A 19,959-nucleotide genomic window follows, 5' to 3' on the forward strand; every position below is an offset into this window, starting at 1 on the left:
ATCATAAAATAGTTTGATTTGGAAGGGACCTTTAAAGGACATCTAGTCCAACAATTCCTGCGATGAGCAGGGACATCTTCAACTAGATCAGGTTTCTCAGAGCCCCATCCAACCTGACCTAGTTTTTAGTTACTTGTGAAGCTGATACAGAAATATCAGAACTATTTCCTGCGGCTGCTCCTTTAAAACCTGTTGCTGTAGATAGGATTTTAAGAGACCTTTCAATTGATCAGTTCATCCTGTACAATAAAGCAGGATCCTCCATACTTATTTCATACAATTTCTTAAGATCTCTCATGGCTATCATAACTTTCCTAGGCAACCTCCTCTACTGCTTTCCTAGCTTTGCCTTTAGATGGTTCTTCCTTTTTTATAATATCAAAATATTTTCTTGAGCAGAGAAACACAGAAACCACCCATGTCATCCTTATGTTCCATAGTCATTGATCATTTTTCTTCCATGAATTTGTGTAATTTCTTTTTTAAACACATGATGAGCATCCACAGTGTCCTGTGGTAGTATGGACTGTACTTGATCTACAAGCCGTGTAAAATTTCACATACTACTTTCCTCTGATGTCCCCTCTTTTACTGGAAGACACAGTGAATGTTTTTTCCTTGTCACCTTCTCTTTGCTAGTCTTACTTTTATAGACATCTATCCTTTGCATGTGTTTTGTCGATGGATTGTTCATTGTTCCTTGTGTATTAGAATGTCTTTTTAATTATCGTACTTACACTTTTCTATATCATTTTCTGACTTTGGTAATACATTTTCAACCTTTTAAAAGATTTGCCATCACCTCCTCTGCTTCTCTTTTTTCTTCTTTGTCAGAGTTCTGTTAGCTTAGCTCTAGGTACCATCTTCAGGCACCTGTTCCTCTAAATGAATGGTGTGATATAGTTTACCGAGCACCCACAGACAGGATGCCTACATTCATTTCTAAGCTCAGCCACTGATTTTCCTGATGATCTGCAGGTCTCATTTTACTTCCCTTGTGTCCCTCATTTCCTACTGTAAAACAAAGATAACCAAGTATTTAGGCAAGAATGAAAAGAAGCAAGCTTATACATATCAATTAAGTTTACCTCTCTTTTTACTTACTACTGGGGAAAATTAAATATTTCTTTTAAAAATATTCTTAATCTCTCATTTTCAGAGCAATAGTCTAGTGTTAGATTCATAAAAGTATTTAGTGTCCTGGTACCTAGTGAAATTACTATACATTGAGAGATATTTAATAATTGGGCCATAGTCTTCCTATTCAAAGTATTTAGGCATATTTTTCTTTCCTTTTCTTGTAGACTCTTGCAACCCCTTTTTGTTTTGTTTTAAGATGTCCTTGGTTGCAGAATCCTGCTGCCTTAGTCCAAACTGAACTATTAAAGTATAGGTTTGTGTTGTTGATTACCTGAATGCTATTATTAAAACTACAGGTTAATTTTTGGCACTTTTGAGGGAAAATGTTTATAGACCATTAGAAGAATTAATAAAAGACATAAAGGTACATCATCTGTGACATTACTTGGAGGTCTGAAAATAAATACTTGGCACTTTCAAGCTGGACATTAATACAGAGTCAGTGACACAGCTGTTAGTGTTAAAGAAATCAAAGCCACTATATTGAGCAATAGAGTGCTGGGTGTCTTCCCAAATAGACCCCTTGTTTCAGTTGATCTGTATTTGTACTGTGGACAATGCAAGTTTTCTTCAGCTGAGATATTTTAGGTGTTCATGTTTCATCATTGTGCAATAGGTTCTTCCGAAAGGATTGAGCAGTGAGACAGCAAAGTGTTTTGATGATGCTAAGTTAAGGTAATAAATATGAAATTTGGTGGCAGAGATTGCAGAAGGACCTCACTGTATTGCGAGACTAGGTAATAAAATGACAGATGAAAACAATTGTACTTAAATGTAAAGCAATGTCTGTGAGGGGGAGACCCCCTTAAATTTGCATGCAAAATGATAGGTTCTGAAATAACTTTTCCCATGGGAAAGTGACCTTCATGTTAGGATAGCTCTATAATCATGTCAGCCCATTGCTCAGCAGAGGCAAAACCAAACCAAACCAGAACAGATCGAATGTTTAGAAATTGTTAGAAAAAGGAAAAAACCAGCCACTCCAGAGAAGAAAATACAGTTGTGCCGCCAGGTAAGTTCTCTGGTATGGATACATAATAGATGCTGTGTTTTGTTCTGATTCACTTCTCTGAAGAAGTGCAAGAAGAATGTCAAGTGATATGAAATATCTTCCATACAAGAAACAACTAAGCAAACAAGTACCGTTTGGCCTGGAAAAGGGATGATGAGAGGAAGGTAGAGGGAGATAAGAAAAATTAAATGGCATAGAGAAAGTGAATAATTCTGCTTTCTCATGAAATGCAACGACTCAAGAGCATTAAATGAAACCTGCAGTGGCAGATTCAAAACAAAAGGAGATGGCTTTTCACACAGTGCATAACTAATCTCTTTTACTTTCTGGCACAAGATGTTGCAGATGGTAAAATGCATGTTGGTGCAAAAAGCCATTGTGCATTGTCATGGAAAACAACTTTCCACTGAGGGCTATTAATTGCAAAGACATGATCTCTGGCTAAGGAAATCTCTGAACCATGAACTGCCTGAGAGACTTTATATTCAAGAAGCAACTCTATATATTTGTCCTGTTTTTCAGTTCTTCCCTACAAATCTGTTTTCGGTAGCTGTTGGCAACAGGATACTGGACTAGACGGATCTGCAGTCTGACACGCTACTACCAGTCTTATGTTGTTTATACACAGAAGTAGATTAATAAAAAAATTGGAATGAGGTTTTAGTGAGAGTATATAATAATAGAAGATGAAAGGAAGGGATGTAAAGGGCAAGATGTCTTGAGGGACAAGATTGTGTAAGCAATATCCCTGGAAAATATGGACTAGACAGGCAAACAAAACAAAGTTAAGGAAACTTGAGATATGAAAAAAAGGATCTCTCTTGACTGATAAAGGACTGGAATTTAAGCAAAAGCTATGAATATAGAAAATTACAACAAAGTGTAAGAAAATAGTTGATTTAATTACTGTAGAAAGTAAAGCTGGTTTATATTTCCTTAATTACTTGCATGTATAACCTTTTCATGAGTTTAATGGGTTAAATAAATGGGGATTGTAATTTTGTCCAGCTAACCGTTTGTCTAAAGCAAGACAATTTAAATAAAATACGTTTGGCTTTCATTAATTACACTTCCAGTAGTGTATTTAATGCAATTCCAAATGTCTTCATACTGAGGGGGAAAAAAAGCAAATGTAATGACATCAACCAAAAGTACATTCTTGCTAATGCTGAGGGAGTAGGCAATTTAATGTATTATTATGAGAATTCATTGACAACAATGGGTGATTATGACCACTGTTGTCTAATGACTGCTAATTATTATCACAAAGAATGAGACTAATGATAGGCCCCCTTTTCAGATAGAGTTAGCTGTGAAGGAACATGAATATTAGCAATACAGGCTATTTCCTCTAAGTCAAGGGTCATGTAGACTGACAAGAAAATTATATTTGGCTCAGAACTACAAAGAACAAAATTAAAAAGCAATGAGTGATCCCAAAAAGTTATTTACAAGATGTTCCTCACAGCTAGATCTTATTTTAGGCTCCATATACATTACATGAAGGGGCATAACTTGCCATGGTAACTGTTTGGGGAGTTTGTGGATATAACAAGGTAAGAATTCTTGAAGTCCTAAGGCTGTGATAGGAATAATAACTCTGATGTTTTCTTTTTCTGAGCACATTGTAGAGAGTAGTCTGACACAGACAGGAGAATGGAGCAGATGACATTCTTTCTAAAAATCATCCCTTTGTTGCTTTCTAGTTCTCATGCTTTTTTCTGCCTTGTGGCAAATTGGTTGGCAAAAAATAAAAATTATAGCATCTGTTTCTACTATCCATCTGGGTTTTTTCTAATGTCACCCACACACATGCCCATGTATCTACCCACCCACTCATATTATCTCTTGCACGGAACACATTCATACTCTCACATAATTTATTCATCCCAACATGCACTAGTGCAGTTGCCATTTAGCTTTTGTTTACTGGTAGCTGTAGCAATATTTAAACAGATGTCTATTTACATCTGAAGAGCACATCAATTCTTGCCTGTATGCATGCACAGCCTTAGTTATAGTTTCTAATGTATCTTCCTTTGTTTTCATAATCATCAACAGTGTCAGTATTTTTGTTCAGGGTTGAATAATATGACACTTTCCATTTGAAAAATAGGATGTCTTAGAATATAAAAGACCTCAAAATGTTTTAAAATAAAATGCCTTATTGAAACCAAAGTTCAATTTACTAGGCCTATCCTGATATTTAAAGCACACCCTTTGTTTCAGTTGTGAGGGACTGGTTGAACTTCAATTTTCATGAGACTTCTGTAAGTAAATTAAAGATCTGAGGTTTCTTTCTACCCAAAATAGGGGGATGTTTTTCATAATAAAGCCTTGGATGCAATGATCATGAACAAGGAAAAATGTACATATTCAAGGATCCACATATTTTCTGAGTAGGGTCTCCAAATATGAATGTCATCCTATAATATCTTTCTTTAGTAACGGAAAGGAAGAGGTGCTTCAGTACTGAAAGGAATCTGTCTTTCCAAACATAATAATCTTAAAGATGGGCAATAAAAACATGGTTTAATCAGTTTGCTATTCATTTTGCCTTTACATTCTCAGGTTTGTGTCTCTGAAATGAGAGCAGTAGACCTTGGACAGTTAAGCAAAGTGCTTGTTGAGCACCATAATGTGGGTTATGGAGCTGGATGGTACCTGGAGCAAATTATCATCCATGAATCAGGCAAGACTGATGGCCAATACGCATTTCTTTGCCAGCAATGGTTAGACAGTGGAGTTGGTGATGCACAGACGGAACGAATGTTGAAACTTCTTGGAAAAATCAGGAGTGGAATGTTGACAGGAAAGAGTTACGGTAAGGTCCAAAATCCTCAAAGCTCCTTCCAGCTTTTGTTTTAATTGTAATTCTTCTTATTATTTTTCTGGTTATTTTTAAAACAAAAATTAAAATACAAAAATAATATAACTTAAATGTAAGTTGCATCTCTCACACAAATTGTCTCTCCAAACACTTTCCAGAGCTGTTAAATACAGTTATAATGTTCAGGGAAGAAAGACTAGAGCAGAAGGGAGATATCAAGTGATGGAGGCAATGAAGGAACTGTGTTTTCAGTTGAGGCTAGAAAAAAGGCTGAAGCAGAAAGAGGTAGGTTGTTCCATATGGCAGTCAATGCAGAGCAGAAGGCTCCTGCAACAGTGATGAAATCACAAGAGCTACAAAAACTCTTCTAGCAGAATGAGATTTTCCCGTATGTTCATATATTTGCAAAAAACCCCATTTGCTTTTATTTGCAGTTTTCTTTTTTACTTACATCAGTGGCACAAGTTCTTGCAGTTAGTTGACCTGAATCCAATATCTTATTAAAATTGTTTAACGGAAAAAAGGCCAAAATTCAGAAACAACCTAGACACTGAAAACATGTGAAAACACTGAAAATTATGCGTTGCCAGGGTACTGGATTTCTTAGCTCTCTCACGTCTTCTTGAAGAGGTGTGAAATGTTGGTTTAGGTCCATTTATGAAATCTGAATCAGAACTGGTAGACTAAACTATGTAAATTTTAAGTAATCTGAAGGTGTGAATTTACATTCTAAATCAACAGTTTTGTAAACTGATCTTTGTTAATTTCTATGGATATTTCATTTTATGCTCAGAGAGTTTTATATTAGACATAGTTGCAAACACATTTAGTAGGGTATATGCTTGCATTTAGCTGCCCATACTTGGTCCACTAACAAATATCTTATATCACCTAAGGAAAGAGAAAAATAATGTTGCTTAGACAACAGGACAGAATACCATGGAAATATTATCTAAGCATAGGATAAGCAGCTAGACTAGTGACAATTTCAGAATAAGAATTAGCTGTATTGCACCACTTCAAGTATTCCAAGTGTCTAAAAGAGTAGATTACATAGGTGCCCTACATAATTCACAGAGAGAAGCAGGCTTCTCCTGAGGGTAATCCAGAGCAGAAGCCCAAGGTTGGTCAGAGTCTGTCACATCTTTCTTCGCTGATAATATGAAAAGTGAGAGAAGTCTTGCATCCTTATTTATGCACCTTAATTAGAGTTGGAACATAGCTATGTAAAAACATTTTCTTTCCTCTGTTTCCCACACACAGATAGTCCTCAAAAATCAGTGCAGACTTGCTAATATTTTCCAGTCTATGATTATTAATACTTAGCTCTGAATCTATTAAAAATCAATTATGGTCTGGGTGTTTAATCACTTTAGAAGGAATATTACAGGCAAGTGGAAAGTCCATAGGGAAGGGAGAAATAAAAGAGTAATCAGCAGAGGACTATACCTTAGAGGTATACAATAGGCCTTACTAAATGTCAAGCTGAGCCAGACTTCATAAAAAATTAAAAAAAAAAAATAGTAAAGGTTCTTCAACCATTTACGTATAAAAAAGAACCTAGAAAGATGTGTGACTATGCAGGAGTGCAGACTATGCAGCAGTGCAGACTGAAGGTGATGTAAGTAATATCCCTAAACAAATTGAATACTTTATCTCTGTTTTCATTAAGGATCCTTGATGTTGGCAAGGGAAGCAAAACCAAAATTACTAACAGGAATGAAATTATTGGAAATAATCAAATCTGAAATACAAATAGAACTTCGAGTTTCATCTAGTCAAAGAGTGCCAACCAAAGGAGTCATTAGCTTAGAATATTGAAGGAATTGGGAAATTAAGTGGCAAATCTTGTAGCAAGGATTTAAAATAATTTTATAAAGAAAATAGGTACAACTTGAAAACAGCAAAGGTAATAACTCCATTTAAAAACCAGAAAGCATAATGTAGGTGAATATAGACCTAATCATGAATCGCATGCAACCCTTTATAATGTGATTTGAAGAATAGTTAAGATAATAGAAGTAAATAGGAAATGAGATAGAATACATTATGACTTTGCTAAAGATAGACTCTGAAAGAAAGTTGATAGTCTTTAGAAATATTTTCCAGTAAGAGAAACATAATGATGTCTAATTTGTCTAAATTTCAGTGCTGATTTTATTTGCTTTATAGCAAAATTATTAGGTAATAATAAGAAAGTGGAAAATAGCATAAAATGAAGACTTGTAAACAGCTGGAGATTGGACAATGAACATTCTGATGAAATCTGTTGGTGCTACAAAGCTGGAATACTGTCAGGAGGATGAAGAGGTTGTCTGATAAACTTTGAGAGCTGGAGCAAAACAATTTAACTCAGTTCTGTGGCTCAAAGCTTGAATACAATTAGGTGTAAAACAAACTAAATATTTGAACTCTTAATTCTGCTACAAGTTCCTAATTTCCATTTATTTTATTAGGAAATTAGGAACTAATTAGTAACTAAGAGTCTTAAACTGTTATTAGGTCTGTATTCCCATGTCTTATGATTTCTGCTACAAGATTTCATCAGCAGGATATGACTAGGAGAGATACCTGGGTTTTGATGATCACAGTTTCATTTCTGGGACAGTAATGTGACGTAGCCATGAGTAAAGTAACTGTGACTCCACAATGTATGTAGGCATTATCAGTGAAGACAGAAAGGAATTAATGCCACTACAGAGAAACAGCGACATTTCACTGGGAATGCTGTGTGCAATTGCAGTCACCTCTGTCCAGAAGGACAGGTTCAAGCTGGAATAGTAGTAAAAAAGATGATGACTGGGAATATGACAAATCTTTGTTGTGAAAAGATATGGACAAAAGTTGACATACTCAGACTAACAAATTAAACACTTGAAATAGACACAGTTGTGATATATCAAATTAAAAGCAGCTTACACATCAAGGAACAAAAGAGTTATTTAAGCTAACAGGTAAAGTTGTAAAAATAAATGGGTTTCAGCAGTCCATTAATGCCACTCTGTGAAAATTAAAAGATTTCTAAGAAAGAAAGAAAGAAAGAAAGAATTTTTAGCATAGCTCTCTTTTGGACTTAACTAAAGAGAAGGAAAGAAGCTTAATGTAGCTGCTTTTAAACTGGATCTTGACAAATTTATCAGAGATTATAAAATATACTTAACATGTAATAGCAGCTTATGGTGCCATATGATCTAACAGAGATAGTTCTTCCATTCAGTGTTCCTAGGCAGCTATACCTTGATAGTTTAAAGGGTTAGTATAATGTTTCAGTACTTAAGGGCTAAAGAAATCTTGGATTATGTCACATGGAAAGTAGATGATTTTTCATTTTATTTCTATTTTTTCATGGATATCATTGGTTTCATTTATACTAAATATTCATAGATGTGAAAATAGTAGCTATTTAAGATTATCCATAGAGCCATAATATCTGAAGTTATTTTATATTATTTTAAAGATGGTGAGTGCTAACTTTTTACCTTCACCAAGTCCTGAATTCATAGCGCAGAGTTTCACTTGTTCTAAAGTAATAAAGCTGTATTTGTACTAGTTTACAGTAGGAGATAAAGATTTTCCTGTTGTGATTAGAAAGATAGACTTTACAAGACTAGGGACATAAACTCAGAAAATCACAGTTTCTGTTACTCCAAGTAAAATACCTTGTTTTACAAAATAGCTATTCAAAATTATTAAATCCATACTCTGCTTCACTTTGCATAAACAGATCTAAGTTATATTAATTAAAAAATGATCATGCTCAATTTTGCACCAACCCAGATGACCAAAGACTCTCTGTAGGACTAACAACTTTTTTAAAATGAAAAACATGGGTTCGATCACCCTGAATTTTCCACATATTCTATTAACATGTATGAATGTGTTAAAGTTAGCTAAATCTGTGATAATTTTTTATGGGCACAAGTTTCTCATGCTGAAAATTGTCTTGTTGATTGGCATTTTTACTAGATATCTGTTCAGCGTAGCATTACAGAAGTTACTCAAGACCCCACCTGATATCAATCTGCAGTCCTTATGAGCTTTCACATGACTGTCAATTCATCTAGAATGTTTAAAATACTAAGTGCTCAAACCAGATCTTTACTTTGAACATGAGCTACTATTCCTTTTTGATATATATCTCTCTTTTTTATGTTTTATTTTTTGGAAAGTAGAACTTCTGGGTTTGAGCATTTTCTGTGTCCCTAAAATAGGCAAATCTATGTGCTGTTGTATAGGACTATTTTAGATCTCTTACCAAACATCACTTCTTTACAGATGAAATTGATAAAGTTTTGTACTTTGCTGGCTTGATAATTTTGGTGAATTGTGATAAAAATATCACATATCAAGCTCTGAACCAGTTTATCCCATCAGCATCTTGTTATAGAATATATGCAGCAAATTTTAACATTCTAGTTTGAGTAGCTTCTCAAAAAGTTAAAATGAAAAAATACCCTCTCTAGACCACAGACAAATCTGATAACTAGTACTATCTAGTAGAAAATACTGCTTTTGAGTGGTGGTTAGTGAGAAAAAAAATAAAATCATCAGAGGAGACATCTACGAGGGGAAATAATCAACAGATTGGCATGGCTCATCGTAAGTGTCTAATACAGAACTGGCAGTCTTATCTGCACAGTGCTACTGGGCTGGCCCATCTCTAAAGGGTCAGCTGTCACTGAGGAAGGGCTGGTGTCCAAAGCTTCTCACTAAATCAATGATATTGAATGAACCTATTAAGTGCCGATATTTTAGCTCAGTCCAAAGGTGGGAATGGGTTGCTAGTCACTCGCTGACTCAGCCTGTTACAAATTGCTGTCTTATTTTGGATATTCAGCAAACCCATTATTTTTTTTCTACTGCTTTGTTTCAACAGGGACTTGGGATGTCCTTGTCACTACTAGTGATGTTTCTTCTAGTTCTGTGAATCCTAAAATGTCTCTAACTATATGTGGTGGAAAAGGTACCAGTACCTCAGTCATATTCCCCAAAGGATCTCTTAAGAAAAAGGAGATTTATGAGACTTCAGTTGAACTAAGTAAGAAATTCAATACTATATTCAAAGTTCGCCTAGAAATTGAAGAAGCTGGAGAAGGAGAAACTTGGCGTTGCTGTGAGGTAAAAAATAAAACTAAGGCAATTATAGATTATGTATTTATTGTAAAATTCTCCTTTCTGCCCCTCCCTGCTCCCCTCCCCATTCTATGGCTATTGCTTGCAGTTTCCAGTTCTATCTGAAATTACATAATTTTTAATTTACAAAAGCAAGCTCATCTAGTAACAGCACTTGTAGAGTGATAACATCAGAGACTGCTCAAAATGTTTATTACGATAGCTATGGACAACAAAGGTCTTGTAAACTTACATGGATAACTGGAGGGCATTTATACAGATGTGCCATCATCTATATCTCTTTTCAGAACTGTAGCCACTGGCACACATCACAGTATTTACATAACTCCAAATTGGCTGTTACATGTTATAGATCCAGTGATCCAAGGCAAATAATTAAGCCAGACACTAGGAATGCCCTTTGATGAAAATATCTGCCTTTTAAGTTGGCATGTGAATAAAAGAAGTGAATAGTAAAAGTGACAATCTTTCTTCTGATGTCCAAGATGCTGAAGCTAAAATCTGGCATCACACTGAAATTGCTGTGACACTTCACTATACAAAAAATGTCTTTATCCTCTTATGCTGCCAAAATAAAAAGAAATCTAAGGGAAAGAATCATCCTTCAAATTGCAGACACTCTTTTGCCCATTAATATTTGTATTTTGTTCTCATTAAAAACTGGTGAAAAAAAAAATTCCTGTCCAATACATGCTATTAGTGACATGAGCCCCCTGACATTTAACTGGTAGGCAGGCTGTTAATTTCATCTTGGTAGCCAGATGAAGCAGTCATCTAACAAATCTATTGATAAAATTTAGGCTGCTTCTTGGATATTGTAGGAGACAGTGGATCACGGTAAAAATTTCAGAAGGGAAACTTGGCAGCTGAAAACAGTGATATCTATTAGCCTGCTTTACTTCATTAGCTCAGAACAATGACTCAAAGCTGACTTATTAAAAAACCTCATTATCATTTATATAGGTAAAGAAAGGATGCACATTTACATTAGGTAGGATTAGAAAAAGAAAAAAAATATAATTTTCCCTGCTTTGGGGTACATGCAAATTATTGGGGGTTTAGGAAAACATTTCCTTTGTTATTCCATGGATTTTGTAGCAGGAGTGATTGAATCCTCATGTTGTGGTTTAACCTGGCAGACAGTCAAACACCACACAGCTGCTCGCTCACCCCACCCTAGTGGGATGGGGGAGAGAATTAAAAAGAAAAAAGAGAAAGTCCTGGGTTAAGATAAAGACAGTTTAATAGGACAGAAAGGGGAAATAACAATAATTAACAACAATAACAACAACAATACTAATAACAACAACAATAATAATAGTAGAATACACAAAACAAGTGATGCACAATGCAATTGCTCACCACTCACTAACTGATGCCCAGCCCATCCCTGAGCAGCTGTTGCCTCCTCCTGGCCAACTGCCCCCGGTTTGTATACTGAACATGACATCATATGGTGTGGAATACCCCTTTGGCCAGTTTGAGTCAGCTGTCCTGGCTGTGCCTCCTTCCAGCTTCTTGTGCACTCCCAGTTGGCAGAGCACGGGAAGCTGAAAAGTCTTTGACTTAGTGTAAGCACTACTTAGCAGCAACCAACACATCAGTGTGTCATCAACATTATTCTCATACTGAATCCAAAACACAGCACTACACCAGCTACTAGGAAGAAAATTAACTCTATCCCAGCCCAAACAAGGACACCTTGTATGAAATAACTAGGCTGACATAAGAGGTTGTGGATAATATCTGTTATTAAAGACAGGTTAGCAGTCTATTTACACTGCTGGTTAGAACCAGAACAGTAATTTTTATGCTGTTTTATTTTGATTTTAAAAGATTGGACTTCATAGAGAGTCTGAGGTTTCCCTCTTCTGTCACAAGTAAATGCAGGTGCAGCTGGTTGAATTCCATATTTAGATACAGAATTCACTTTTATAACCATAACTGCAAAATAATTCTCTTGATGTTTTTAAGGAAATTGAAATAATTATACAATAATGTCCAGAACAAAATTAACATATGCTTTATTTCTGAAGCATATAATAGTTAACATCTTTATTTTTGCTTCTTTCTCTTTTTGAAGAAATAAAGCATAGTAAATGAAATCTGATTTTCAAGACACTGTTCAGGAATGCAGATGTTAGTATGAAAGGGAAATCGTATTAACATACTTTATACTTAATTTAAGAATATTTTTGATATCTCTGTCATAATGAAAAATAACAGGAGTCTTTTGAAGACAAAAATAATGCTGCCATCTCCCAGTGGCAATTGCTTACCAAAGATGATTGAGCTGGGTTAAGCGTTTGGTCATTTTAGTGAGATTGGTCATGAAGAAACGCATGAGTGAATTTTCTGTGCCCTTTTCAAAGCAGGATTACTTCCTGCAACATATTTTCAAATGTGTTGTCTGGTCCAGCTTTAAATAGTTTTAAAAATGGGACTTTATCTCTTTAGTGTAGCAGGTAGTATCATAGCGTAAGACATCTCATTATTAAAATGTTTCCTTATATGAAGATTAAAATCCTTAGCTCAGGATCACACTTTTGTTAGTTTATAAACAGAATTTCATAGAGATTAAAAATATTTAGCAACACACTCCATATATTCTTATGATACACATGTACAGACATATATAGACACCATAAAATTCTCTTAACTTCTGTTTTTCAGTTTTTCCCAGAAGCAGTTAATTTTCTTTCTCCTGTTACTTAGAATGAGAAAACATTCTGCAATGAAAAATGTTGTGGCATATTGACATTTCTCACAAGCTGAAATAGGCATATCAACGCTTCTTTTTTTTCCATATGCTCGATGACTAGGTTATATAAAGGAACTTTTTGAACCATTCCTATTATTTTTTTCCCTTACCATAGTTTCTACAGCAGTAATATTGACAACATTTTAATTATTTTTAATTGGGAAAAATATCTATTCCCTCTCTTTTAAGAGGACACTTTCAAAAGCATTTAAAAATGTATTTCTTTTTCCTTTTCAATATTGAGATTATGTATCATAGCTGTTTAATAGTAAGTCTTTTGCTTTAGCTTCCATTAGAGCACAACAGATGCTGAAGGTATTTCTTTTTGCTGTTTCCTAAGGTAAAGCTTCGACATAGAGAAAGTGAAAATGTTCTAGAATTTCCATTTTGTTGCAACTTTGCAGATGAAGAAGGAGGAAGAGTGGTTGAGCTTCCAGTTCTCACAGTTGGCTCTTCTTTTCCAGCAGGTTTGTTCCAAATCAGAAACACTGGAAAAGATTTGGTCAATGATAATGCCTAAAATTTTCAGAGTAGTCCAAGGGATTTAGCAGATATTTTGTACTCATTTTAGCTAGTGAGGTATGGCTAGACCCAATCCACTCCAGTGATTAAAAAAAAAAATCTCAGTCGCTGTAAAAGAGCATTGTGCATTCAAGTCTGATTGATATCAGTTTGTGACACATAGAAGAGCAAGCATACAGCACTGAAAATATTAAAAAAGTTTTGAACAGTACTGAGAGTTCAGTTTTTTCTTAATAATATGATTTGGTTCTCTCCCAGAGGAAACAAAGGAAATCCAGAGGAAATAATTCTCATACTGTATAAGAAGGAGATCCATGGCTCATCTGCTTTTGTTCCTAGATTTTCAGGCATTCTTTTTCTGTGACCTAGCAAATATATGTCATGAAACTCCTTCATGCAAGTTGTACTTTAATCACCTCAAGACTGGATTATTTTAGTTTGTTCTGTGTTTCTTAAGAGGTTTTACAACCAAAGTAGATGAAGAATGGAAGAGCTCTTGTCCTAAATGGATATTCTACCATGAGACTATCCAAGTCGCCTCCAACTGTTTCCCAGGAGTTCAGATCAATACCCCAAATAATCTGTGCATTTCTTGCCTCATCTGCTGTGCTTTCAAAGCTTGTCTCAAATAAAACGCTTAGGCAGAAGCTCCTTGAACTGAGAAGAGTACTCCTGCGGTATTCCCTGGGAAGGATCATTGTCTTTTAAATAAGTGTGTTCATTTTTTTTTTCTGTTGTTGTTGTGTTGTGGGGTTTTTTGTTTGTTTTATTTGCTGTTGTTGTTGCTATTTTGGTTTTTGTTTGTTTGTTTTCTGGAAGAGCACAGATATTTAAATCTTTACAAATGCTGCTCCTCTTTCCAAGGAGCATTCAACATGAGGACAGATACTGTTTTCTTTACCTTCTCCCCATATTTTTTTCTCTTTTTCAACTGAATGTTTTGGGGATGCAGCTTCTTTCTTATTTTGGAGGCCGCTATGTTATGCATTTCTCTGGGCATACAAACAGATACTTAACATAAACAGTCACTCAAGAAATGTTCAGCTGAAGAGTTTAAGTAAGATGATGTGTCGGAGAACACACAATGTTTCTGGAAAATTGCTGCTGAGGCCAGTAACTGCAGCCACTGACTGAACCATGATCCAGAGGAAATACAAAAGTTGCCGTCTTTCTGACAGAGTTCAGCTTCGTTTGAACTCTATGAAGATCAGAGCAGAAATGTGTTTTCTGAGTAATTTAGTATCATCCATAGACTGTGAACTGTTTCATAGGAATGTTACATATTTAAATGCGTGCAAGTGTGTGGTAGAGTATTATTTACATGTTTTTATGATGATTTGTGATGTGTTTATTTTTCTTTCATTTTCTCTTCTGCCTGTGTTTCAGGCTCACTCACAAACAATTTAGCTTATTATTTCTTACAACAGTGGTTCTTAAGTTATAATTACAATGCTTCTATGTGCTTTTCTTAGTAATATAGTTTGGCCTTTTGATCACTCTGGGCAGGACAAAAAATGAAAATAAAATAGCAGTAATTTCTTAAATAACTTAATAATTCTTTAACTGATTAAGCTTTGATAAACCTTTGATCTCTTTTTCCCAACAGTCAAAAGCTATGTTCTCTATATCACTACGGGAGCACTCCCTGGGTCAGGAACAGATGCAGATGTGTATGTCATGCTGCAAGGCTTGTTAGGAGATACTGGCAGAAGAAAATTAATCAGAAAAGGAGATGATAATTTCACTAAAGGAAAGGTATACTTATAATTTCTGCATGATACTTTTCACTTTTAGAACCCAATCCAATTCAGGTGGACTTAATGGGAGTAGGATAGAGTCTGTGAAGTTCAGCTTGCAATGCTCCGATTGTAAGTATTGATATCTCTGTCTATCTTATGTGGGAAATACTGATGCTTATATAGCTGTTGCTAACAATATTGACAAGTAATAAAGTGACTATATCAAGTGCTTTTAGGTTCAATTTTGCAAATATTGAAGGTCTTCAGTGACAGGCCAGTGGTTTTCCTGTGTACTTGCTTGACAATAAAGCTATAAAGATACTCAGTTTCCTTTAATACTTCTTTTCTTCCCATGCCATTCTTCAGGCTAAAAGCTCCTTTCCCTGGCTTTTGCCAGTCTACTCCTCAGTCTGGCTCTTGATCTCTCTCCAGACAGTCAGCAACTACCCTCTAGTTTTCTTAGGTCTACCATTCATTCATTGTGCAGGAGTGTCTTGAAGCTCATAGATGTAGAGCGGTCAAAGACCAGCACAGCTGCTGGAGATGCATTTGCGTGAAGCCTTTTCAGTATAAACAGAAGTTAGTGGGAATTTGGTTACTGAATGTGCTGCAGAAATGTGGGAAGATTACAGCAAAATGCATGTCTTTGACATAAAACCTGGTCCATGTTGGAGGTTTGGGATAGAGGGAGTGAAATTTTCAGCTAAAAAAGGTCACAAGATTTTTTGAACATGGAATAAACAAAACGTTCGTGTTTTCTGCAAATCTCCATTTGAAAGCAAATTTGAAGATTAAAACAATTTAACAAAGATTCTGAAACAAACATCTATTACAGAAAATTTGTGTTGGAATAGTTCAAGTTTAGAAAAAGAAACACCAAAACACCAGTTTCTCACAATCAGAAATGCTGAGCATATTTTACAATAGACAGTGCTACCTGTCTTTCTTATAGTGTGTGCACTCTTCTACCTCTCTGAAATCTCAATGAATACTGTGACTATGATATTCTAACCTCCTGTCTCCCTTTTGGATTAGAAATATCATGCAGTAAACTGTTTCCTTCTGCTGGTGTTGGCTGCCAAACAAATAAGAGTTTCTCTAAGGAAGCAAGCTTGCAAATCAGTTTTGATGGATAACCAAAGTAGAGGCATATATGTGGGATTAGGAGGACCTCAACCTCTAACTATCCCCAGCCTCATTAATTGAGTGGTAGGGGAAGGGGGCGATTATCTTACTGGATTTTATGTACTTGAGATGCTTATTCAAAGAAAAGTGAGAGAGTCTAAATCTTTATTTTTAAGGGGCAAAACACTTGTAGATTAGGGCATTCAGTTTTGATAAAGGCATATTTGTCTTCCCTAATGTTGAAATCCAATTATTTATTGATAAACTGTGTCACTGGATTTTAGAGCTGCAGTCTTTTTGTCCTCATGGAGTAAAGTTAGTTTAAGGTAAGTTTTACTCGATTTCTTCTTAAATCATAATTCCACAAGTGAGCAATCTGATTTCTAGACTAGTAGATTTAAAGAAGAGGGACCAGGGATGCACATCCAGATATGTTGCCTAATAGAACAGAAATGAACTACAAAGTTTCATAACCTGAGGGATTTTTTTTTTTAATATTTGTGTCTACTTCAGCAAGGCACAGAATTTTTCTGTTTTACGGAGTAAGAGGCAGACCTGGCATGTATCCATCTCTTCATTACTTATTTGACATTTTACATGAGCAGTGTGTGAATGTAACACAATATCCTTGTATTTCTAAAAGTAGATATCAGGATAGGAATATTTTAGGGCTCTAAGAAGAAAGTGCTTGTAGATGAGTAATGGAGAAACACAGAAAAGTCTTGGTTCACTCATTGTTCAGTGAAAATAAAAGTATTTGGTTAATTGACAAACTGTAAATTGATTCTGCAAGCAAGACTCCTGCCTTTGCAGCAACATTTTGTTCGTGACATGTTTTGGAAATTACCCAATGTTTTCTTCCCTTTATAAGTAACTCCAAAAAGACTCTCAAGTGTAGAATGCCTCTTTTTATACCAACCTAATCACATATTGTGTTGAGCACCCCTGTAGTCAGAGAATCTGGACTTGGTGGTTTGGGGGATTTTGTAGTATAACAGATACAGAATTTGCATGCAGAATCTTAACAGTTGTTCTGACATTTTAAAATGTGCTTTTCCTTGCAATAATTTTTCTCCTGACTATACAGTAACAGCTAGTGAACTGGAACAGTGTTTCTGTTAGAAATCACATCAAAATATGGTGTTAATCTCACAGAATGTCAGGACTGTTACAAAGAATGGTTTAGCAATGCAGATACATAGAAATGTTGAAATATGCAGGGGTCTTTGCAGTGGATTGGAGATATTCTTCTCACATTTAACAGGTCTTTTATTTACATGAGCTGAGTTACATGATAGTAAAAGACTGAATTAGCTTCTTATATCTGAAAGGTTGCTTTATGTCTATCCAAAGTCCTTAACACCTGTGAAACCATCAGAGAACTGGTAGATAAAATAACGTCCATGGTATTATTAATTCACCAGTTAGCTCCCTGTAGCTCATCTCATGTCTGGGAGAGTAGCGCCATCACTGAGCGAGCTGAGCTTCTGATGATCTACTCAGACAAATGAGTGTGAGGAGCAGTGCTGCAAAAATTGTACTCTTTCCAATTGCTATGACATTGATGCCTAGTTTGATGTTCTTCTAAAAACTGCAAGGATAGACAAAGCAATTTCAGCACACTTCATGCAGTTCAGCTTTCATGAAATCCTAATAGTATTTATTCATACTTCATGAGTCAGTTTAAGTCTGATAAATGATACCCGCTACAAACACTATCTTGAACGAAGTATACTCAGCACAGACATTCTGTAAAAAACAGGGCTCAGTTTTGTGAAATCCTTATGGTATCTCGATATTGTTTCTGGCACCTAACATTTTTCAGTGAGTGAAATTCTTTGTGCTTCTTTATATGGTCTTTGATAGAGTTGCTGTGTGCTCTGTCATATGGCTGTGAATTATCCACAAATTTCCTCTTTGAGAATGTGGCTTTTTTCACATCAGTTCCACCAAAGGCAGTAAACTACACTGAATATGTTATGACTGATATTTAAGTATTTTGATCTTGGTATGATGAAAGTGCCCAGTATTTTAAGTAGTCTAAGTTACTGGAGCATTAAAATCTCTGTGAATTTTTACTTCATTCTATTAGTTGTCGAAAAGATAGATCCTTTATCCTGCCCTATATTTAGACCAACTGCTCAGGTTGGTACCATGGTAACTGCAGCACATACAAAAATTCTCAGTGAGAGGTGACTGTTGGTGTTCAGTATCAGTACTCACAGATTAAGCATTGGCAATTAAAAAAAAATTACTTCAGGAAAAAATCCGTATGTGCCAGAATACACTTAGAAGAGCCAGAATGTGGGACAGTGCACTGTGGCTGCTAGTAGGAAGTCAATACTTGTCTGTAGCATCCACATCCCATCACATCTAGAATGCTACTATTTTGTAACTGCAGGTAAACCTTCTCTTATGGAAAGGATATCCGACATAATGATTAACTAATTGCAAAATACCATTGATCCAAACGTATTAATCATAGTGGTAGGCTTCTGGCCAAGTTATTGTAGTACAGAAGTGAATCTGATCATCCAGATTATTCATATGGAAACTAGGAAAACGTGGAATTCCATCACAGTGAAGGAAAGACTGGTATACGTTATCAGAAACTGTGAGGAGAAAAGTAGAAAGAAAGAACATAACTAAAGCTTTATATAACCCTAGGAGACAGTGGCAAATTTCTGAGCCATGTGCAGTTGTCAGTGATACCTCCAGGATGGTATTCCCTCGTCAGTAGTTTCAGTCAGCAACAGATTTATAGGAGGCAGAGCCAGAACATGCCATTGCAATCACCCAGTTTGCCTCTGTGACACTGGCCAATGGATTAGAGCTGTGTGAATAATTCTTTTTGGTTTCCAGACATATTCTTGCAGGTCAAGAAAAAATGTAAAACTTAGTTGCCAAAAATTAAAAATTGGCCAAAATTAATTAACACTAAAAAAAATTTCTAGGAGGGGCAGCTTTCTGTCTATATAGAGCTCAAACATAAATTGCATAAATTACATTTCTAAAGCTGAAATGCATCTCACTTAGCTTTAGCTGCCTGTACTGTACACATTTGTTCTAATGTGATGGTTTGTGCTTCTTCTGCAGAAAGGGGGTGAACCAGAAGCTCCCAGGAGGTGGCTACCTTATTTCTTTGTTTGGACATTTATCTTAAAATGAAATTAATTATCCTCAAAGCATGTCTGCTGCTTTCTCAAGTTTTTACAGGGAAATCAACCACTTGTCTGACTATAGACTTATGTTAGTCAGGAAAATTTGTGTGAGTGAATTCTGTGCCACATTTGTTTCATTTTTTTTTAATAAACAGGGTAATTTTAAAACAAAATACAGCTGACTTTATTAGCTTGATTTATCAAAAAAATTAAAGAAGTTATGGTAAATCCAAGTCTGCATTTTTCAGCAAATAAAATACTCAGCCATTTTCCTCAATGCAGTAAGAGCTGAATCAACATCAAGTTACACATTTTAGAAAATATATCTAACTCAGAATGAATGCCTTCCAGTGATGAAGTACTCATCTACTTGGAAAGTTGTTTCAAAGATTACATATTCTTCTCTGTTTTTTAAAAAAAATTTTTTAAATCACACTATTTTCTGTCAAAATTTGTCAAGCTTTAACTTCTAGGAACTAGATTATGTCATGCTTTTGACTGTTAGCATGGATAGCGCTCTCTTACCAAATTTCTTT

General features: G+C 35.4%; 1 protein-coding gene across 1 annotated transcript in view; it reads left to right on the forward strand.

The window, feature by feature from the left end:
- The window catches only part of RP1 (RP1 axonemal microtubule associated), a 181,291-nt gene that overhangs the window by 136,806 nt on the left and 24,526 nt on the right, over nucleotides 1-19,959 (forward strand). Inside the window, 4 exon segments of the mRNA XM_065629346.1 lie at nucleotides 4,724-4,976; nucleotides 9,859-10,100; nucleotides 13,217-13,343; nucleotides 15,005-15,153. Coding sequence (XP_065485418.1) covers nucleotides 4,724-4,976; nucleotides 9,859-10,100; nucleotides 13,217-13,343; nucleotides 15,005-15,153 — 771 coding nt within the window.

Source organism: Caloenas nicobarica, chromosome 2 (genome assembly GCF_036013445.1).
Source record: "Caloenas nicobarica isolate bCalNic1 chromosome 2, bCalNic1.hap1, whole genome shotgun sequence".
In the NCBI taxonomy this organism is placed as follows: domain Eukaryota; kingdom Metazoa; phylum Chordata; class Aves; order Columbiformes; family Columbidae; genus Caloenas; species Caloenas nicobarica.